Genomic DNA, 21,531 nt, shown 5'->3' on the forward strand with positions numbered 1-21,531 from the left:
GGTTTATTTTGCCAAGGCTAAGATGTTACAAGATGCGCGCAGGCAGTGCCTGAGATGTTACATTTTATAACACCATCCATCCAATCCCAGATGTCTCCACCCTGTGGCCTTTACTCTGGTCCACCCCGGGTCCACCCCCTGAGAATTGAGAAGGGGGGCTTTCAGGACGCCCTGTTCATCCCATCTTCATCTCCCGCAGAGCACAAAGGGTACATAGTTATCTAGTTCTTGACTGTATTCTGTGGTTTAGGCCCTGATATGCTGTTCTGCCAACAATCTAGGCCTTGCCTTGACAAAAGACTAAACATTTCTGCTATATTCAGGGGCATGAGTGATATAGGGAGCATAGAATGGGGTAAGAGGGTTAAGGAATGTGTAAACAAGGGTGCTAGACAGAAAGGGAAAGGGACAAGGGACAAAGGAGGGAGGCTTGCTGCTTTTAAAATCTACTTATAAAACTTATAAGGCTTACCAATAAAAAAAAAAAATAAAAAACATTAGGGGCTTAAGGCATCACCACAGAGCAGAGATCAGTGTCTGCCCCTCCTCTGCCCCTGCCCAGGAAGTTGTAACTGCAGTGAGGTCTCCCCTCAGTTTCCTCTTCTCCAGCTGAACACACCAAATGCCCTCAGTGCCTCACACACCTTCCCCTCAAGGCCCTTCACCATCTTTGTTGCCCTCCTTTGGACACTCTCTAATGGCTTCATATCTTTCTTATATTGTGGTGCCCAAAACTGCCCCAATATTGCAGGTGAGGCCGCCCCAGGGCAGAGCAGAGTGGAACAATCCCCTCTGGCCCGGCCGGCCATGCTGGGCCTGATGTCCCCCAGGACACAGTTGGCCCTCCTGGCTGCCAGGGCACTGCTGGCAGTGACTGACCAGGAACCCCAGGTCTCATTCCCATATGTCTGTACATCCAGGGCTGCCCCATCCTAGGTGCAGAATCTGGTACTTTCCCTTGTTGAACTTCCTAAGGTTGGTGATTGCCCAGCCCTCTGATTTGTCGAGGCCTCTCTGCAGGGCCTCCCTGCCTTTGAAGGAGTCAACAGCTCCTCCCAATTTTGTGTCTTCAGTAAACTTGCTCAGTATCTCTTCCAGTCCTGTGTCCAAGTCATTGATGAAGATGCTGAAGAGCACAGGGCCCAAGATGGAGCCCTGTGGAGCCCCACTAGTGACAGGTGCCAGCCTGATGTCACCTCAGTCGCTGTCACCCTCTGTGCTCAACCCATGAGCCAATTGCTCACTCAGCACAGGATGTGTTTATCTGGCTGTGGTCTGGACACTTTGTCCAGAAGGATCCTTGGAGAAACAGTATTGAAAGCTTTACTGAAATCTAAAAATATTACATTACCCTTGATGAACTAGGTGGGTTATCATGTCATAGAAGGAAATTAGGTTTGATAAGCAGGATTTTCCTCTCCTGGAGCTGTGCTGGCTGTGACCATGTCAAGACAGCAACAGTGTCAGAGTATTGGGCCATGTGGAAAGAGCAAGAGAGAGGAGATCTTTGCATCCAAGTCAAATGGGTCCTAAATATAGTACCACTGCTGTTTTGTTTGAAGACAGAACCAGTGTTCCATTGCAGAAGAGTCCTATATTCACTAAATACTCAATATAGACTTTAGACAGAGACAGTCAGAAAAACAGCACTTTATAGCGAAACAGAGAGAGATCTACAATAACAATATATGCTCTTAAGACGCCAGTCCCAGAGCCACAAGTTCAACTGGGAGTATTCCTTTAAAAATACACAAGGCTCCAAAACTTCACCTAATCAATGTTTTGAGAGCCTTTGGTTCCTTAGTACCTTGAGCTAGTGTAAAGAGAAGCTACACACTACAGCACAAGCTCTCCATGGGCTGCACCTTCCTTCAGGGCATCTCCACCTCTTTCAGCCCGGAGCCCTCTGTGGCCTGCAGTGTAGTTGTCTGCTACACTGTGGTCCTCCATGGGTTGCAGAGGAATCTCCTGCACATGGGGCATCTGCCCCCTTCACTGACCTTGGTGTCTACAGGGCTGCTTTTCTCACAGTTTTCTCATTCTTCTCTCTCAAATTTGCCACACAGTTTTGGGCAGCAGTGAGTCTTGTTTCAGAGCTGACTGAAACTGGCTGTTTGACAGGGGGGTAGCCGCTGGTCTCTTTTCACAGAGGCCCCTCTGTTACCAAAACCTTGACATGTAGAGCAAATATAACTGCAAGGCTTGACCAGCTCTTCCAACCTCAGCAATGTTAAGATGCTATGATTCTTCATTTTCAAATATGATCCTCTCTTTAAGCAAAGTCAACATTTATTTTAAAATTCTTTTAATAAGACATTCATCTTTATTTTTACAGTGGTTGGCAATGTTTGGCAATTAAATATTGTATACAGCAATTCAGTTCCCCTGGCTAGGTGGCCCAGAATGCCTAGATTTCATTTTGTCAACCATCCCTTTTAGAATGGTCAGGCTCTGCCTGAATTGCATTACAGAAGTTACACACAGAGGATCAATTAACCCACAAGCTTTTAACTACCCAGAAGACAGCTGCATGTCATGCACATTATTTTTCTGTTCCATACCTGTAATTTGATCATGTTAGTGCTCACTGTGAATATACAGGTGTTGACTTCCAATTCATCTTTTCAAATGCCACGTAAACCTTCAAGGTTTACTCCAGCCACACAGGATGAAGCTGTTTTGCCTTATCTATACAGGCAGTCACAGAGGTTCCTACACTTAAAATTCTCATCTTCTCCCTATCGTGGGACTAGGGAAGGTCACAGAACACAGTAGGTATGAAGGCTTGCGGTTCTAATTCCAGCCTCATGTGGTCTATCTCTACCAGAGGCAGTCTGATAAAAAGCTTAGTTTGCCCTCTGGGAAGGAGTTTCTTCCTTCTTCCCTGACCAGCACTAGAGAAATCACTCCAGATCTCTGACAGTGAAATAAAGTCAGACACACCCTATGATCAGAATAACACATTTGTTGTCCTGCACCAGGCTGTACTGACTAAGTACAGGGCTGCTCAACATAGATCCCAGAATAGCCCTAATGATATTGTTTGCTATATTCCTTTTTTCTTCTTTTCCTTCCTCCAAATAAACAAGTAAGTCTTACGGTTTTTTCAACATTTGCTTTGGTTTTGCTAATTTTGCAATCTTATATGATAACTACATCCTTAGTATGTGACACCTTGTAAGACAGCAGCCCTTTCTCAGTATCTTTTAATATCTTTCACCCTATGGAAGTTCCCAATACTCCCCTTTCAATGTCATAGAATCAGGTCTCTTCTCCCAACATTGTTTTGTTACCTGGACTTACTAATTACTCACAAAAACCAACAGGCTTTTTAAACTTAAATGACAGACCGTGTTGTAAAATATATAATGTTTATGAACTTTTCTTAATACAAAAAATCTCAAAATTATCTGCATTAAATAGGAGAGAGGTACAATGTGTTTATAAACAGGTCCTTTTACTGCAGGAGGCAGTAGCTTTGCAGCTTTTCTGGTGTTGGTTTCAGGCCACTGCCCTGTCTATCTTCATAGGAAGTCATTCTTTTCCCTACATTAAAGGCTTCTTTCCCTTCAACTCTTTCATCTGTTGTAGATGTAGATCTAGACCCCTTTGGGATAACAGAACCAGAACCTTCAAGCATAGAGATTCAATCATTTTCTGGATATGATCTTGCCAAACACTACATTTCCCTTCACATAAAAAAAGTTTCTCCTGATGTACCCTAATAAATTGCAGTTTGTGGCTTTTGCCCTATGTTAGTGTTTCTGCCGGCCCGGCTCGGCCCCGGGCCGCGTGCACTTGGCATGGCACGGCCTGGCCCCGGGCGCTCGGGCCCGGCCCCAGGCACGGAAAGGAGCAAAAGAGGGGGAGCTTTGCCAGTGCGGACTGTGCCATCGTGGGAGACGAGAGGGGGAGCCCAGAACACACTAAAGAGAAGGACAACTCCAAACCCAGGCAGATGGAGCTCATTCAGCCCTGTAAGGCCATCCATCTAAGAGAAGGTCACTCTAATTAAACCTACGTCCTGAGGACCTCGTTGCCACCATCCAAGCTCGCTCGGCCCTGGCAGATGAGCCTTAGGGTTAAAGGGTGGGCTCAGTTCAGCGCATACTGTGTCTCACCTAAAAAATCCATTGCGCAGGCTTGAAGGCTTTACCCACTTTTGCAAAGCCCTGTATCGACATCTTCTACAAATGCAGTCACACAAAGATCAAAAGACAAAGGCATATACACCTGCCTCCAAAGGTGTACCCAAATTAACTCTAGCATGCTGGAACATCAGAACCATGCTTGATTCTGCAGATAGTGGACGTCCTGAGCGCCGGTCTGCCCTGATTGCCAATGAACTGTCACGTCTCAACATCGACATTGTTGCTCTCAGTGAAGTTCGCCTTCAGGAGGAAGGCAGCCTCAGAGAACATGGTGCTGGTTACACCCTCTTTTGGTCTGGTAAGCCCAGAACCAAAAAGCATATCTCAGGAGTCGGCTTCATGATCAAAAACTCTATTGTTCCAAAACTCGAAAATCTGCCGACAGGTCACTCTGACCGCATTATCTCCCTATGCCTTCCACTACACAACAAGCAACACGTTGTCCTCTTTAGTATATATGCCCCAACTCTCCAGGCTGATCCTGCTGAAAAAGATAAATTTTACACCGACCTGTGCCGCCTTACCCAAAAGGTGCCTGCAGATGATAAGATCATTATCCTTGGTGATTTCAACGCCAGAGTAGGAAAGAATTTTGAAGCCTGGAAAGTAATATTAGGTAAGCATGGTGTTGGAAACTGCAACGATAATGGTCGCCTTCTGCTAGAATTCTGTGCGGAGCAACAGCTCACCATTACTAACACTATCTTTCAGGAGAAAAATAGTCTGAAGACAACATGGATGCATCCCAGATCCAAACATTGGCACCTCATCGATTATGTCTTGGTGCGACGGAGAGATGCCCGCGATGTCCACCACACCCGTGTGATGCCCAGTGCAGAATGCCAAACAGACCATCGACTTGTGTGCTGTAAACTTAACCTCAAATTCAAATCTAAAAGGGGCAGCATCCCAAGGAGGAGACTCCAAGTCAACGATCTCCAATCACAGTGAGAAACAAATTCCAGGCTAATCTTCAAACTAGGCTTGATAACCATCCCACAGATTCTACAGATAGCTCTCCTGTAACACTCTGGCACCATATTAAAAACAGCATCCAGCAGTCCTCTGAAGAATCCTTAGGGTTCTCCCTCAAGAAGAACAAAGACTGGTTCAATGAAAACATTCAAGAGATCCAGGAATTGTTGAGGATGAAGAGAACCACCCACCAAGTACACCCTGCACTGCCATCCGGTCACATAAGAAAAACAGCTTTTCGCATCACATGCAACAAGCTCCAACAGAAACTCCGTGACATCCAGAACAAGTGGTGGATCAGTCTAGCTGAAAAAACACAATTATGTGCAAACACGGACGATCACAGAGGGTTCTGTGAAGCCCTGAAAACAGCATATGGGCCTACATACCAAGCTCAAAGTCCTCTACTCAGCACTGATGGTCAAACACTTCTAACAGATAAAACCTCCATTCTGAATCGATGGTCTGAACACTTTCAGACCCTTTTCAGTACCAACCGTGTAGTCCAAGACACAGTCATTCAGTCCATCACACAACAACCAGTGAAGTATGAATTGGATACTGCCCCCACTTTAGGAGAGACCCTCAAGGCCATACAGCAGGTGAAAATTGGCAAGGCAGCTGGGGTTGATGGAATTCCACCTGAAGTCTGGAAACATGGGGGCCATGCACTCCATGCTAAATTTCACGAGTTCTTACTATGCTGTTGGGAACTAGGCGAACTACCATCAGACCTTCGAGATGCAGTCATCATCACCCTATATAAGAAGAAAGGTACTAAATCAGACTGCTCAAATTACCGTGGTATTACTCTGCTCTCCATTGCTGGCAAAATCCTGGCAAGAATACTCTTAAACAGACTAATACCCGCTATAGCAGAAGGAATTCTACCTGAAAGTCAATGTGGTTTCAGAGCCAACAGGAGTACCACAGACATGGTGTTTGTTCTCAGACAACTGCAAGAGAAGTGTAGGGAACAGAACAAAGGTCCCTATGTAACCTTTGTTGACCTCACCAAGGCTTTCGATATTGTGAGCAGGAAAGGTCTGTGGCAGACCTTTGTTGTCCCCCCAGGTTCCTCAAAATTATCATCTCACTCCATGAGGATCAGCACGGCCAAGTCAGATATGGCAATGCACTTTCTGAGCCCTTTCTAATAAAGAACGGTGTGAAACAAGGCTGCGTTCTCACACCAACCCTATTCACAGTCTTTTTCAGCAGGATGCTCCAAAGGGCCATGGCAGACCTCGAGGATCAGGACGGTATCCACATTCGATACCGTACTGATGGAAGCCTTTTCAACCTAAGGCAACTGAAGGCCCACACCAAGACCTTAAACCATCTTGTCTGGGAGCTGCTTTATGCTGATGACGCCGCCCTTGCTGCCCACACAGAAGCAGCTCTGCAGTGTTTAACATCCTGCTTTGCAGATGCTGCTGAGCTCTTTGGGCTGGAAGTCAGTTTAAAGAAAACAGAAGTTCTCTATCAACCTGCACCTCAGGAAGTCTTCCATCATCCCCATATCACCATTGGCCAATCAGAGCTCAAATCAGTCCAGCACTTTAATTACCTAGGTAGCCTCATCTCCTCGGACGGTAAGATTGATGGAGAGATAGACAACAGGTTAGCAAAGGCATATAGTGCCTTCAGAAAGCTTCATAAAAGAGTTTGGCAAAATAAAGACTTGAAGAAAAGTACCAAGGTCAGTGTTTACAGAGCCATTGTGCTGTCTACTCTCTTATAGTCTCTGTATATACTCTCTGAATCTCTATATATACTCTCTGAATCATGGGTCATCTACTGCCACCACCTGCGACTCCTGGAACGCTTCCATCAGCGCTGCCTCCGTACAATCCTAAACATCCACTGGTCAGATTATGTGACCAATCCATCTGTTCTAGAACAAGCAGCAGTCACAAGCATTGAGGCCATGTTGCTGAGAACACAGCTGCGTTGGGCAGGGCACGTCTCTAGGATGAAGGACCAACCACCGCCTCCCTAAGATCCTGCTTTATGGTGAACTTGCCACCAGCTGCTGCATGAGAAGAGCCCCGAAGAAAAGATACAAGGACTCCCTGAAACAACATCTCAGCCTTGGCCATATTGATCAACATAACTGGTCTACTCTGGCCTCCAACTGGGAGGTCTGGAGACACACCATCTATAACGCTGCTGATGCCTTTGAGAACGCAGCAGGATCACCCTTGAGGAGAAAAGGCAACGCAGAAAGAATCATGTCTTGCAGAATTTACCATCTAAGGAGTCTTTCTGCTGTGCCTTTTGCAATCGGACATGCCTGTCTCGTATTGGCCTTTTTAGCCACCAACGTGCTTGTGACAAACGTGGGTAGAGACCTTTCCTGATTCTTCGTTCGCGAAGCCCAGTCATGATGAGTGTTTCTGCCACAACTGAGATGTTCATCTTGTCATCCTTGTAGCTCACCTTGGACTTGCTGAAGTCTGCTATTAGGTCACCTCTCAGCGTTCTCCTCATCAGACGAAAAAAGACTAGCCATATTCTTACCATCTGTACTGTATATAGCTGTTGGCTATAGTGGTAGATCAGAGAGAGTCCATCATCTCCATTATTCTCATTATCTTCCTCTGATTTGATTGGTAATAAATTCAGTTAATTTCCCCAAGTTGAGTCTGATTTTCCCATGATGACAATTGGTGAGGTATCTCTCCCTTTTCTTATCACAACCCATGAGCCTTTGATTATATTTTCTCTCTTCTGACAAGTCAAAGATGGGGAGTGATAGAGAAGTCTTGGTGGGAACCTGGTGTTCAGTTAAGGTAAACCCACCACACTACCAAAACTGCTTCCTGGATTCGTGTGGCTATCCTCTTTTTGAGTCCCTTTAAGTGGAAACAAGTAAGAATTGAGAACATCCCAAATGACACTGAACTGCTGTGCTTAGGCAGCTGAACTCAGTCTTAAATGTTTGCATATCAGGTGTTTAAATTAGTACAAATGAATCCTATATCTAACATATAATTAAATGTAAAAATATGTATAAAATTCCATTTTGACACTGGGGTTTTAGTTGATAATTATTGTACGTAACTGTGAGTACTTAAACAGGTACTCAGGCACTAAACTGAGCTTCCGTATGTTAGTTTCATCAAGGGAGACAGATATACAGGATCAGGCAACTTAAGAAACTGAGTCTGTCTATTCTAATAGAGGTATTTCACACTACTGGAGGAATCATTTCACCATAATATTTGTACTGTATTGTACTATTCAGAAAATGCATAGCTTGGCTATTTATAGATCTGAAAGTTGTACAAGTAACTCCAGTGTAGGTGAAAACACTAAGTTAAGGCTCTAGATTGAGATTAGGATACTAAAATATTTTTCTGGATTAGCTTTTGGTAGATGACTGCCATGTCCTCTGCCTCAGGGTATGTTTTTATTTTCCTCTGCCCCACAAAAATCAATAGACACTACCTGGTATTATTTAGTTCTTCAGTGTCTCAGAAAAAAATGTTAGACATTTTCAGAGTTTCTTACTTCTACTCCACATGGAATCACAGAGGAAACAATCCCTCCTCTTTCTGTGATTGCTTCCACTGGGAGGCTATCTATAATTTCTTAATAAAATCTCATGAGACACCAAAGGTAAATAAAGTGGTCGTTTTATCTGTGTTAGTATAAATCATGCAACTGACACAACAGTCCACACTTCCTCTGTACCCTATTGATCATATTCTCTAGGATCAACTAAGGCAGTGGATTCTACTTGAATTCCCACTACAGAAGGTTGAGAACAGTTTTGTTTTTAATAGCACAGGTGGGGCTGTTTTTATTTCTGAAGGATTAATCTGAGTTAGTTGCAAACAAACCAGACTCAGAATTATAATTCGCTTGCACTTATGCTGTATCTCAGATACTATGTGGACCTTTTATCTCAATAAGCTTTATGTATACATAAGTCTCCTCAGAGCTAGACATAGAAACCTCTAATGGGCTCCTTCAGATATGTTTGGAGGGTTTTTTAAATATCAAATTGAATATATCCCTGTGGGACTTCACAATTCCATCACAGTTCATGGGATATACATGATATAACTTCAGAAATGTTTAGATGTAGAAAATAAAACATTGGCAATGTGAATGTCTACCTATAAGCTCATAACCTATAATTTCTTTATACTGGATGGACAATATCATAGCATCATTCATCTAGCTTATTTTAGATCCGCATCTTAGATGAGACAGGACTTGGAATGCTTATTTATCTCCATGAAATATAAAGTAAAAAGCATACCTAATTTTTAAAATTAAAAATTCTGAATTGAGCAGATAAATTGAAAAAAATTGGTTTCTAAAAATGCAGCAACAAAGTGTCTGAACTTTTACAATGTCTTTAAATTGTGGTGTAACATATTGCTATGAATTTAAGCCTGTGTAGTTAGGTTTCATTGTATTAATTTATTGCAGGTGGATAAGCTCATCTTTCTTCTACAGAATGGGTGGGAGGAATGAATCCAAAGTCATGTATTTCATTCTCCTCGGTTTTCCCACCACTGCTGAACTGCAGCTGCTTCTCTTCTCTGCTTTACTTCTGGCTTATTTATCAACTGTGTTGGAAAACTTCCTTATCATTCTCATAATCCGAAATAATCACAGTCTGCAAAAACCCATGTATTTCTTCCTAGGGAATCTGTCTTTCTTAGAGATCTGGTATGTTTCTGTCATTGAGCCAAAGATGCTTATAGACATCCTCTCTCATGACAAATATATCTCATTCCAGGGGTGCATAACACAGTTGTATTTCTTTGTGACTTTCGTTTGTACTGAGTATATTCTGTTAGCTGTTATGGCCTATGACTGTTTCTTGGCCATATGCAAACCTCTCAGATATTCACTCATCATGAATCATCAGTTTTGTGTTCAGTTGATAGCTGGGTGTTGGATGTGTGGTTTGACCACTTCTTCTATCAAGCTGAGCCCAGCTCTCGTTCTGTGATGTAGGTGAAATCAATCATTATTTCTGTGATATTTCACCCTTACTGAATATCTCCTGCAGTGATTCCTCTTTGGCTGAGCTAGTGGACTTCATCTTGGCTCTGATGGTCATCATGGTACCTCTTTGCACTGTGGTGACCTCCTATACTTGCATCATGTTCACTGTGTTGAAGATCCCTTCTTCTCAGGGGAGGCAAAAGGCCTTTTCCACCTGCAGCTCCCATTTGACTGTAGTGTTATTGTTCTACTCCACCACTCTTTTCACTTATGCCCATCCTAAGCTCATGTATACCTACAGTGCTAACAAGTTGGTATCAGTCCTGTACACAGTAGTTGTGCCACTCCTGAATCCTCTTACATATTGTTTTAGAAACAAGGAAGTCTGGTTTGCTCTGGGAAAGACCTTTACTTGCACAAGACACATCTGAGAAATCAAATACAGACTCCTGGAGAAGGGACTTTGTGGAGATCAACTGGCAGTGCTGATGAGCTAAAGTCAGGAGGTCCAGACCTTAATCCATGCCAAAATGAAACTCTCCTATTCATGCATGCAGTGCCCATATTTCCTGAACTAGAGCTTAATAAATCTGTTAGATCTATGTATATACTATGGCTTTAATTTGAGATGACTGGGGTTTTTTTGTTTGTTTTCCCCCAAAGAATCTATGTTGTCACCCATTCTTAAGTCTGCAGCTGAATGACTGCTCCAGTTTTCAAGAGAAGTTTTGGAAATGCTAGAAACTGAACCCCAGATTTGTTTTCCCTAGATAGTTTACTAGGTCCAGTAAACATTGCAAAATGCATGTAAAAATCAGATACCTACATCCGATTTATTTACTCTGAGGTTCCATTATTGTCCCTTGAAATGAATAGGCAATGGAAAAGGATGAGTAATTTTAACGTTCTTAGATAGTTGGTGTAGGATAAAATGAACCCAGCCTCTGAAGAAGACAACTTTTCTTTAATAGCGGTAGAGAAAGTATAATGTGAGTAGTCCAAGCTGCTAGCATGGTACAGCTGCAACTGTCACTTGGCCTCTGTCAACAGAACCCTGGTCCCCTGAATATCCTTTTTGCACACCAAATAATTTGCTCCACGAAGAAATTCAGATACAACTGAAAGGACAGATCACTTCAATGTTTTCTTCAGACTGCATGAGCCTTGGATCCAGCAGTATTCCAGCAGGAGTCATGATCTTATGCAGAAGTCTGGAAAGACTGAGTTAAACACTGATCATCTGGTGAAATGGTGCCTCTAAGAAAACTACTTCATGTTCAGAATATCACAGTGTTTCAAAACATTTAATATTCTCTAACAAACAAACAAATAAATCTGTCAGCCAAGTGCATCCCTATATGGCCTACATATGGGTTTGAGTTTATGACTGAGACTGTAGTTTCTGATATTATATGCTCTTTATTAGCATATGGCCTTTTCAGATTTTGCAGTTCATGAAACATCCAGCTTTCCAGGGAAGAAACCGCAAGACACTTGCTGGAAGAACTTGTCTATGCATATTGTTGCCATGTATCGCCAGAGATAAAATTGTTTCAAATCAGACCTTTGTGAAGACTTGAGCACAAGGTTAAGGAGAGGTGTCAAGAACAGCCTGAAGTTAACCATAATGGGGAGCTATCACCAGAAATGTAGGATGCTGGCTGTATAACAGGTATTAGCAGAAAATCTGCATTAAAGATCAATAGCTACAGATACAGGTAGATATAGATTCCTCTAAAAATACCTAAAAATTAGACATTGAAGTCTAATGTCTATTTAGACATCTAGGCAAACTGCCCTAGGCTCCTTTACAATTCATGCATATGGATTAACACCCTAAAGGATATTTATTCTATTTATCTATAACATATGCCTTTATGTTCAGCCATCTCTAGGAAAACAGGAATCATGAATAACAGTTACTTAGAAAGACAAATGCAATCACTCTAAATATCCCTTCATTCTCTTTCTTTCCCCCAGTTTTTATTGCTGAGCATGATGCTATATGGTTGAGAATATCCCTTTAGTCAGTTGGAGTCAGCTGTCCCAGTTGTGTTCCCTCACAACTTCTTGCCCACCTCCAGCGTCCTCACTGGCAGAGTTGTACAAGAAGCAGAAAAGGCCTTGATACTGTGCCAGTGTTGTTCAGCAATAACTAAAACATTCCTGTGTCCTCAACACTGTTTTCATCACAAATCCAGAATTTAGCCCCATACAAGCTACTATGAAGTAATTTAACTCTATCCAAGCCAAAATCGGTACAGTGTCAGGTCACTTTGTTCTTATTACAGTATATTAAATTATTTATACACCAATAATCACTTAATCTATTTCTTCTCTTATTTCAGTTTTTCGTTTATAAAGTGCAAATGATAGCATTTCAGTACTCCATAGTGAGTTTTCCATTGAAGTATTAAATTTTGCAAGGTGTTAAGTTCCTTTAATACAGTGATTTGGCTACACACATTGACACTGGGTTTAAGGCACTGATCTGAAAGTGATTGTTTTGAAATTAATGTCAAGAAAAACTTTCAAACACACTGTGAAGAGGATTATCATCCAATTATTATGGGGTTTAGGTACACTAATAATGGTGTCATTAGATAACAGAGGTTTCTAAGTGTTCTTAGGAAAAGAGAAAACAGAAAAGTCTTATAAAAATACAGTCTTTTTGAGAATACAAGTTATCTCTTGCATCTAAAAGTTTATGTCTGACAGCTTTCCTAATAAACACCTCTGTAAATTCAATGTTAGGTGTAAATAAGTCACCTCCCACAAGTAATGTAGGTAAGACTGGAAGTTCAATTTTAGATTTTGAGACCCTTACTATCTCTCTTAATCTTGCTTTCTGTCTCTGGGAGCTGATGGGAATGTATGCAAATGTAAAATAGTCTGGTTTTAGAAGAAATTGATCTATCATGAGTCACAAAATTTGAGAAGCTTTTATATCAAGAAGAGAAACATCTATTTCATGTAGATTTATTTAAAACTACAGACCAAAACAACAAAAATTTAATATAGTCTGCTTTAAACAAATGTGATTCTCCTGTGTTGAGAAGAATGCAAGTTTGCTTGTTGAAAAACAGCAGCATGTCCTAGGGTGTCTGAGATACCCACACAGGAGTTGTGAGATGCTTCTTTTCTTCCTGGAGTGGTTTCTGGATTCCAGATCAGTTTTCCATTAGAGGCTGAACACTAATGTGAATCATGTTTCTAAGCTTTAGGTGGTGAGTACACTTTCCCTCCCAGTCAGAGAAGAGAGCACATTTAGAGGAAAGTTGGTTTTGGTTAGCGAAGAGAAACATATTGGATGGGGAGAAGGCAAGGGTGTCGGTTCTATTTCCAAAATCTGGAAGGAAACAGATTGTAATGGCTAACAGGGTTTTGATTAGGTCCACAATGTTTTGCTTAGCAAAAAGAGACCTACAAGGAGCAGGAAGAGTTCTATACAAGAAACAGTGAAAAAGAAGGGGTAAAAAAGCCACAGAAGCAGCATTAGACTTTATTGCTTGTGTTTTACTCTTGGTTTTTCTTCTTCTGCAGGCAAAGACAAATGGCACAAGGGAAAAATATCTCATTTGAGGTTCAGATGTCTGCTGTGAAGATCCAAGACTCTAGAAATTAAATCCCTAGCGGTTTTATGCACACCTATTAAAGTATATATAAGCAACATGCTAAGGAGAATACCCTTAGAATCAGTGAGATGAAAGGCCAGTGATGTATTGATTACCAAGAGACTACTGAAAAATTAGTGGAGTAGAAAATATGTTCAATTATTTTGACAATGTGTTCAAGAAATCTGAATTCCAAAAAACAAACCTAACTTTAATCACAGTATTACAAGGTATGTGTATTGTGGTTTGTGAAGTCTGAGCTTTGCTTTGCTAAATGTAGTGATAGAATTGGACTAAAAATAGTTTCCTCTTTTTTTGACTACATAGCATATAGTAATAAGGGCTTATGAATACAGTTAGCTCTTCTAGAAAGTAAGTCTGCTAACAGGAAGCCTGTATTTAATGTGTCTACATTCTAGACTTTCTGCTTTTCATCAACCAAGAGACAGTTCCAGAGATTCTTCAGATCTCAGAGGAATCAAAAATCTTCCCCTCTCACTGGCTATAAAAGTAGCTCCAGCATCTTCACTCTTAGCTTAGGCTTTTGTTAGTCTCTTTTAAAAAGACATTTACTTAGAGCAGTAGCAATTGTTATTTCAACTAAACAATTTTTGATAGCATGTAGCATCCCTTTCAGTTGACAATATGTTTGATTATTATGAAGTTTACATCTGTTACATTTAAATCATTGATGGATACACATAATAAAAATAATAATTTAAATATAAGGTCAGTTAGGTCAGACAAGATCACACATCCATCACATGGCTGACCACAGTGACATGTAATTTTGAAATTTTCCTTACCATTATTGTGGACAAAAGTATCTCTTTTTTTCTTATTATTTTCTTGCTAGCTTGATTCCTTTAACAAAGACAGATACCTCTAAGGGACTGTTTTTCTCCTTTTTTGAACAAGTATGGTGGGGGTAGAAGAATCAAACTGTGGATGCATCTGTTTCTCTCTTTTGACAATAGGGGAAGCTTTAGCATTAGTGGAAGCTATAGACAACAGGCTTGAATAAGCTTTGACCAGATGATTGACCTTTACTGTCTAAACTTGAGTTCTCTGTACACAAAAATCCCAAGAGAAACTAGCCAAAATATCTGAAGAGCAAGCTTACACAAAGAGAAGTTCCTTCTCCAAATTTATTTCCCTTTTCTAAGGCACGAGTAAATAAGAACAAAGAAGTAAATAGAGCTTCCAAGGGCACCCAGAGACAAGGGTACATTTCAAGGACAATGAAGAAATGGTTGAAGTGTTGTGTTAAAAATTAATTCAGTGTTTTAAAAAGTTTAGATACATGTGGGTTACGAGAAATTATCTAATGGAAATAACAGCAAACCAAACAAAATACCAGTAACTGGATGGGGATACCTATCACTCAGCTTTATACATCTATGTACATCTTTATACTTACAGAATATTTAGCTATGCCTGAGCTGGACTTCCCTTTAGGTCAGTGGAGAAAACCAGAAAATCTTAAAACATTACTCATACCTTCTATGTAAATATTCTAAAGTGAGAGTGCTTATTTCTGAATTTAAAGGTAATCTAAACTATGAGTTCTAATGTAGGCATCAACCCACTGAAACTATTCAAGCCTAGTTCAGATGACACCCAGCTTACGAAAATAAAACTACTAAATAGAACTGAAAAGGAATTACTTGGAACATTCTGTCAATTAGTGTGAGAATTAACATTTGAATAGAGAAAATTTATTTCAGAAATCTCAACATTTGAGGGGTTTGTTTCAAGTACTATTAAAAAAAGAAAAAACTCGGTTTCTCATATAAAGAAGTGTTACCTTTTTTAATAATAGGCTTTTTTTAAAAAAAAATCCACATTCTTTAAATGCATTTCTTGGCTTATATATATTTTTAATTGTTTTGCATCATCTGAAGGAGCATATTCTCTTTTTTTGTTTGTTTAGGGGAGAACAGTCTTTTGTGGGTTAGTTGCAATCTCAGGATAAGACTTTTTCCTACCCAGTTAAACCTGAAATAGGTCTTTAACTGTAGAATGAAATGTCTGTTTCTAGTTGATTAAATTAAAATAGTTTTAGATAAGCTGCATGCAGAGTGTTTCATTATACTGAAGATAATATCACAGGGTAATTAGTTTACAAATTTTTAAAAATTAATTTACAAATAGTTTACGAAAATATACAGATATGATAGATTAATCAATTTTCTAATCTTTTCCATCTGTCTATTTTTTATATTTCTAATCTTTGATATATCTCACTGTTTGTCTTATTCTTCTAATTGCTTCTCCAGGCAAACTACTTGAAATCCACTGCATCCTAATTTCCTTTCGGAACACCATCTGAAAAAAAAAATGGAAAACCACACCAAGATAACTGAGTTCATTTTGGTTGGGTTCAAATCTCATCCAGGATCACAACTCTTCCTCTCTGTTCTCTTTTCAATAATATATGCTGTCACTGTTGTAGGAAATGTCTGCATGATACTCATCATTAGAATGAACTCCAAACTGCACACTCCAATGTACTTTTTCCTAGAGAACTTGTCAACTTTGGACATCTGCTATTCCTCTGTCATCACTCCCAGAGCAACACTGATATTCTCACTGGACAGAAGAAACATTTCCTACAATGGCTGTGCTTCACAAATGTTCTTCTTCTCTCTCTTTGGTACAACAGAAGCCTTCTTTCTTGCTGTGATGGCTTATGATCGCTTCACTGCCATCTGCAATCCACTGCTGTACCAAGTGATTATGAATAAAAGACTCTGTGTTTTCATGGTGATGGCCTCTTATCTGTCAGGCTGCATCAATTGCACCATCCAGACAAGCTTTACATTCAGTTTGTCCTTTTGTGGGCCCAAAGAAATAAACCACTTCTTCTGTGATGTTGCTGCAGTGATGCATGCTTCCTGTTCAGACACACTCGTCAATGAACTAGTAATGCTGGCTGTGTGCGGATCCATTATTGTGGGTACCGCCTTGGTGGTTTTTATCTCCTATGCTTACATAATCATCACAATTGTCCAAATGCCTTCAGCTGAAAGCAGGCGCAAGGCCTTCTCCACCTGCTCTTCTCACATGATGACCATCTGCTTGTTCTTCGGGACAGTTTTCTTCATGTATGCTCAGCCTGGGGCCACATCTTCACCCGACAAAAGTAACACCATCTCGATCTTCTATACTATCGTTATTCCCATGCTAAACCCTTTCATCTACACCCTTCGAAACAAGGAGGTAAAAGGGTCTCTGAAAAAACAATTAAAAAGGAAAGGTTTTTTTAAGCACCTTTACTAAGGTTGAGAATCATCACAGTGACCAATTTGGTACAGACAGGTGCTTAGAATGTAAAAAAAGGGACATTAGAGGACATCAGGGCTTGCTTTCAAGAGTTTTTTGTGTTTCTAGATGGTCAGTGTCATGGACGAAAGCAGGAGATAAAAAAAAACCTAAGAGAATCTAGATCAGATGAAGATGTGGATTCGTTTAACCATATTTAGGCATTTACAATCCATTTGAGCTGTAATTTAGAGCCCTCTTATAGCCATTCAAAAGATAAAAGCATTTTAAAGGTATAATCAATCCAATTGGATTGGACAATCTAAAGTGTATCTAAGTGCATTGGATATCTAAAATAGGACATAAAACTCAGACTCTGGCAGTATCTTATTCGTGTGCCTCAGAACAGAGGCAGTTCAGGTGGAGGCATTCTTATTGCAAACATCCACAGTCAAATTAGATCAAACAAGAGTCAACTGAAAGATTTATTTCTCTGTGAATCCTTGTCTTTTTAATTATTTTTTTTCCTTTTTTGCTTTTAATCACTTCTCTTTCAGTGGAACCACTGAAATTAAGATTAAAACCATTAAGCATTAACGGGCAATTGCAATATTGTGCTTGAAATGGTCTTTGACAAAAACGAAACAAACAAAAAACCAAACAGATTCTCTTTCCGTGTGTTTGTGTGCATGTTCCCGCGAGTGTTTGTAACAGGATGGGAGCTATTTCTTTGTGATAGGCAAACCTGTAACAACAACCATCTGACATAACATGAAGGTAAAGTTTGAGATCAACTTTACAGCCCTTGCAGTAGTTTGAAATTCTGGTTTTAAAAAAAAATGCACATTTCAGGAAATACCAAATTGAAACTTCAGCATCAAATGTCTGAAGCATGGACTCTTCAGTTACCATGTAAGCATTGTCCTACCAGAAGACTGTTCAATTCTCATTGTATTGCAACATAAGATAGAGCTGGCTAGAAATCAGAAGTCACCTTTCAGAGAAAGTAAATATTTAAATTATTTGTTTACTTTCTACTTAAAAGAAATAATATCACTGTGAAATAAATCACTACCCATAGTTACCTCTTTCTCTCTCTCAGGTACCTGTGCTACAAGCTCAAATACACGTCTATCTTCCCTTGCATATGGAACCATCCTATATGGTAGGGAAAAATACCAGAGGAATATCTGTTTGTGTAGATCATGAACCATTGGAATTTCTATGAGCATCTTCCAAAGAACTAAATTAGTAGAAAACATCTATCTGGAATGTAGCTTTACTCTCCCATATCTATGTTCAGGTACAAAAGAGATCTCTGCACCTGAAGGTTAGTATTTTCTAGCAAGCCTCAGCAAAGGGTCCCTTCTGGTTACCACTACATCTGGTAGTTAAAAAACATGAAGTGGTACTCATACAGAAAGGTTTTACTTCATTAGCATATGCAGGGCATGAGAAGAAATATGTATTTTCAAATTGTATATGTACTTTTTGAAGTGAAAAAAAAATGTATTTTCAAGTTAATGAAACACAGTTCAGCTTTTGGTCACTGTTTGGGCCATTCCTGAGACTCAACTCCTGTCAGCTGCATCGTTTGAAACAGAGCATACCCACAACGCCCCCTGCACTGCTCCTTTTCAGCCTCTCTCAGAGCAGCACGCCAAGCTCCCTGAGGGCTCCTGCTTCTAGGGTTGCAGACAGCTTGTTTCTGCTGAACGATTGCCAACACAGATACTTCTTGCTGAGCTTTGTCTTTTAGTGTTTCTCCACAACCTTGTTCACAAGGCTGCATTTCTTTAGTGAACATCAATTGAACAATGGTGGTTTCATGGCCTGCACGGCGGGTATCTGCTTCACCATGGACCTCCATGGGCTGCACTGGGGGGGACACTAAACTGTGGTCCTCTCCATGGGCTGCAGGGGAATCTCTGCTCTTTGATCCCTGCAGCACCTCCTCTTCCTTCTTTTTCACTGACCTTGGTGTCCAAAGGGCTATTTCTCTCATACATTTCTCAACCCTCTCTCACACAGCTGCTGTGCAGTGTTTTTAACCTTTCTTAAATATATTATTGACAGAGGTGCAACCAGCGTCAGCGATGGGCTCAGTTTTGGGCAGTGATGTGTCTGTTTTGGAGCCAGTTGAAACTGTCTCTGTCTGAGATGGCGAGAGCCTCTGATCTGTTTTCACAAAGGCCACTCTGCAGTCCTTGTGTCACCAAAACCTTGTCACATAAACCAAATACACTCCATTTCATTTTTATTTCTGGGAGATAGAGAATTCAGTCTACACAGAATAATAACTAATTATGTCCTTGTTACAGAAACATATTCACATTCTTATAAGCATCACTGCATTGCCCAAAACAAAGCCTATGACAAAAATAAGCCCGGTAATAATTCCAAGTCATTCTTCAAGTAGAGCAAGACAAGTCCTGAGGTCTGCAGAGCTAACACAAAGTCTAGGACTCGCCAATTGCAATGCCAAGACCATATTTCTTTATCTGTAGCACTGTGTCAACTTCCTCCTGTCAGAGCTTGCAGTATAATTGTGGTTTTCTCAAAATTAGCTTGGTTGCAGGCAGGACCAATTAACTCTATACTAGACACGTTTATTATGGATATTGAAGAACTGACATTTGCTTTCACACCGTAGCAAATCCAGAGGCTTCCCTGACAAGAAGCGAGCAGGAATGGATCATCTTTATTCTCTTGTGCAAATCCAGACTCATTCTTGGATCATAATGGGTATGGAAATGCATTGGTTTCCAGCCTCAAGGGTGTGCCCAACACAGCTGTCCTAGGGCAACTGGAGATAAGGTAGGCACAAGCACTGAACATCATCCCTCCGTGTCATACATTTTAGGTCCTGTGTACCAAGCAGGATGGCTAGAGCAGGTGGACACTAATTTTTTTCATACAAACACAGGTCTGTACACTACTCCTGACTTCTAGTCCAAGGCTGCTTTGTGACTGTTCTATTTTTCTCTAGGATAGAGTTAATTTTCCTCAAAATAGCTCATGGGGTGCTGTGTTCTGGATTTGTGCTGAAAACACTGTTGATCATACAGGGATGTTTCAGTTATTGCTTACACAGAGACAAGGCCTTTTCTGCTTCTCACATCACCCCACCACCGAGGAGACTGGGGGTGCACAAGAAATTAGGAGGAAACACAACTGGTTCCACTGACCCCCAACTGACCAAAGGGATATTCCATACCACATGATAGCATGTTCAGCAATAAAAGTAGGAGGAAGGTTGGCTGCTGCTTGGACAATGGCCAGGCATCAGTAATTTGGTGTTGAGCATTTGTTTTCATTTGCATTAACACCATTGTGTTTCTGGTATTTTATTTCTCTCTTTTTGTTATTTTCATTATGATTTAGCATTATTATTTCATTTCAATTATTAAACTGTTTTTATCTCAACCCACACGTTTTCTCACTTTTACTGTTCCCATTCACCCACTCCCGTGGGGAGGAGTGGCAAGTTCCGGGTTCCTTAGTTGCCAGGTGGAGTTAAACCATAACAGTCCTCTTCTGTGCTCCAAGTGTAGCTTGAACACACAACCCCAACATTATGAGTCTCACGTTCCATTGACTGAGCTAGCTGGGGAATGGGATACTTGCTGCAGCTGTTGGAGGTGTCCAGATCTGACTGGCAACTGGCCCTTCCACATAGCAGTTCTGCTGTGAGGACAGCCCTGGGCACAGTGCTGGATGTAGGCAGATGTATTCCCCAGAAGGTTATTGTTTTCACTATTTAACACTTTCTAACGGAGACATGCAACAAAAGCTGTCAATGACTTCAGCTCAGGTCAACTGAGGAGAGTTTTGTCAAATCCAAAGCCATCATTACCCTGGTTATTACCACAGTCTGGTCTCCCCCTTTAAGTAGGCCAAAGAGGTGGGAAATTGTGAAGAGTTCATTTGTGCTTTCTTGTTTCTTTTCTGCTCACTGAGACCACTGCAGCATGTCAGGGGCAGTCCAGAGCTTTCAGGTAACCCCATCCTGTAGCATGGATCTGTGCTTGTTTTGTCCCTCCAGCACTAAAAGAGAATCATCTGGTGAAGGGGGTTGGGCATATGAAGTTCAGCAATGCCAAGCGCAAAGTCCTCCACTTGTCTTGGGACAATCTCCAATATCAATACAGGGGATGAATGGATTGAGAGCAGCCTTGCAGAGAAAGACTTGGGGATACTGGAGGATGAAAAATTGAGCTGGTAATGTGTACTTAGAGCCTAGAAAGTCAGTCATATCCTGGGTTGCGTCAAAAGAAGTGCAGCCAGCAAGTCAAGGGAGGTGATGCTCCCCCTCTACTATGCTCTTGAGACCCCCCATGGTGTACTGCATCAGGCTCTGGGGCCTCCAGAACGAGAAAAACACAGATCTGTTGGAGCAAGTCCAGAGGAGCCCACAAAGGTGCTCAGAGGGCTGGAGCACCTCTGCTATGGGGACAGTCTGACAGAGCTGGGCTTGTTCAGTCTGGAAAAGAGAAAGTTCTGGGGAGACCTTATTGCAGCCTTTCAATAAGGAGGATTTGCGAGTAAGACAGAAA

At 41.1% G+C, this 21,531-nt stretch overlaps 3 protein-coding genes across 3 annotated transcripts in view; 2 read left to right on the plus strand and 1 right to left on the minus strand.

The window, feature by feature from the left end:
- Positions 1-21,531, minus strand: part of LOC135403129 (olfactory receptor 10A4-like) — an 80,904-nt gene that overhangs the window by 47,856 nt on the left and 11,517 nt on the right.
- On the plus strand, positions 8,481-11,226 carry LOC135403127 (olfactory receptor 6Y1-like). The gene is given in 2 exon segments (XM_064636840.1): positions 8,481-10,082; positions 10,084-11,226. Coding segments are annotated over 2 exon segments (927 nt in total). The 5' UTR covers positions 8,481-9,600; the 3' UTR covers positions 10,529-11,226.
- On the plus strand, positions 16,011-17,527 carry LOC135403126 (olfactory receptor 5G9-like). Its single transcript, XM_064636838.1, has one exon. The coding sequence runs from the start codon at positions 16,052-16,054 to the stop codon at positions 16,991-16,993; it is 942 nt and encodes a 313-aa protein (XP_064492908.1). The 5' UTR covers positions 16,011-16,051; the 3' UTR covers positions 16,994-17,527.

Source organism: Pseudopipra pipra, chromosome 26 (genome assembly GCF_036250125.1).
Source record: "Pseudopipra pipra isolate bDixPip1 chromosome 26, bDixPip1.hap1, whole genome shotgun sequence".
Taxonomy (NCBI): Eukaryota; Metazoa; Chordata; class Aves; order Passeriformes; family Pipridae; genus Pseudopipra; species Pseudopipra pipra.

Bases quoted from the DNA above. Each gene is read 5' to 3' on its own strand.
- LOC135403126 (XM_064636838.1), top strand. From the start codon at position 16,052: ATGGAAAACCACACCAAGATAACTGAGTTCATTTTGGTTGGGTTCAAA.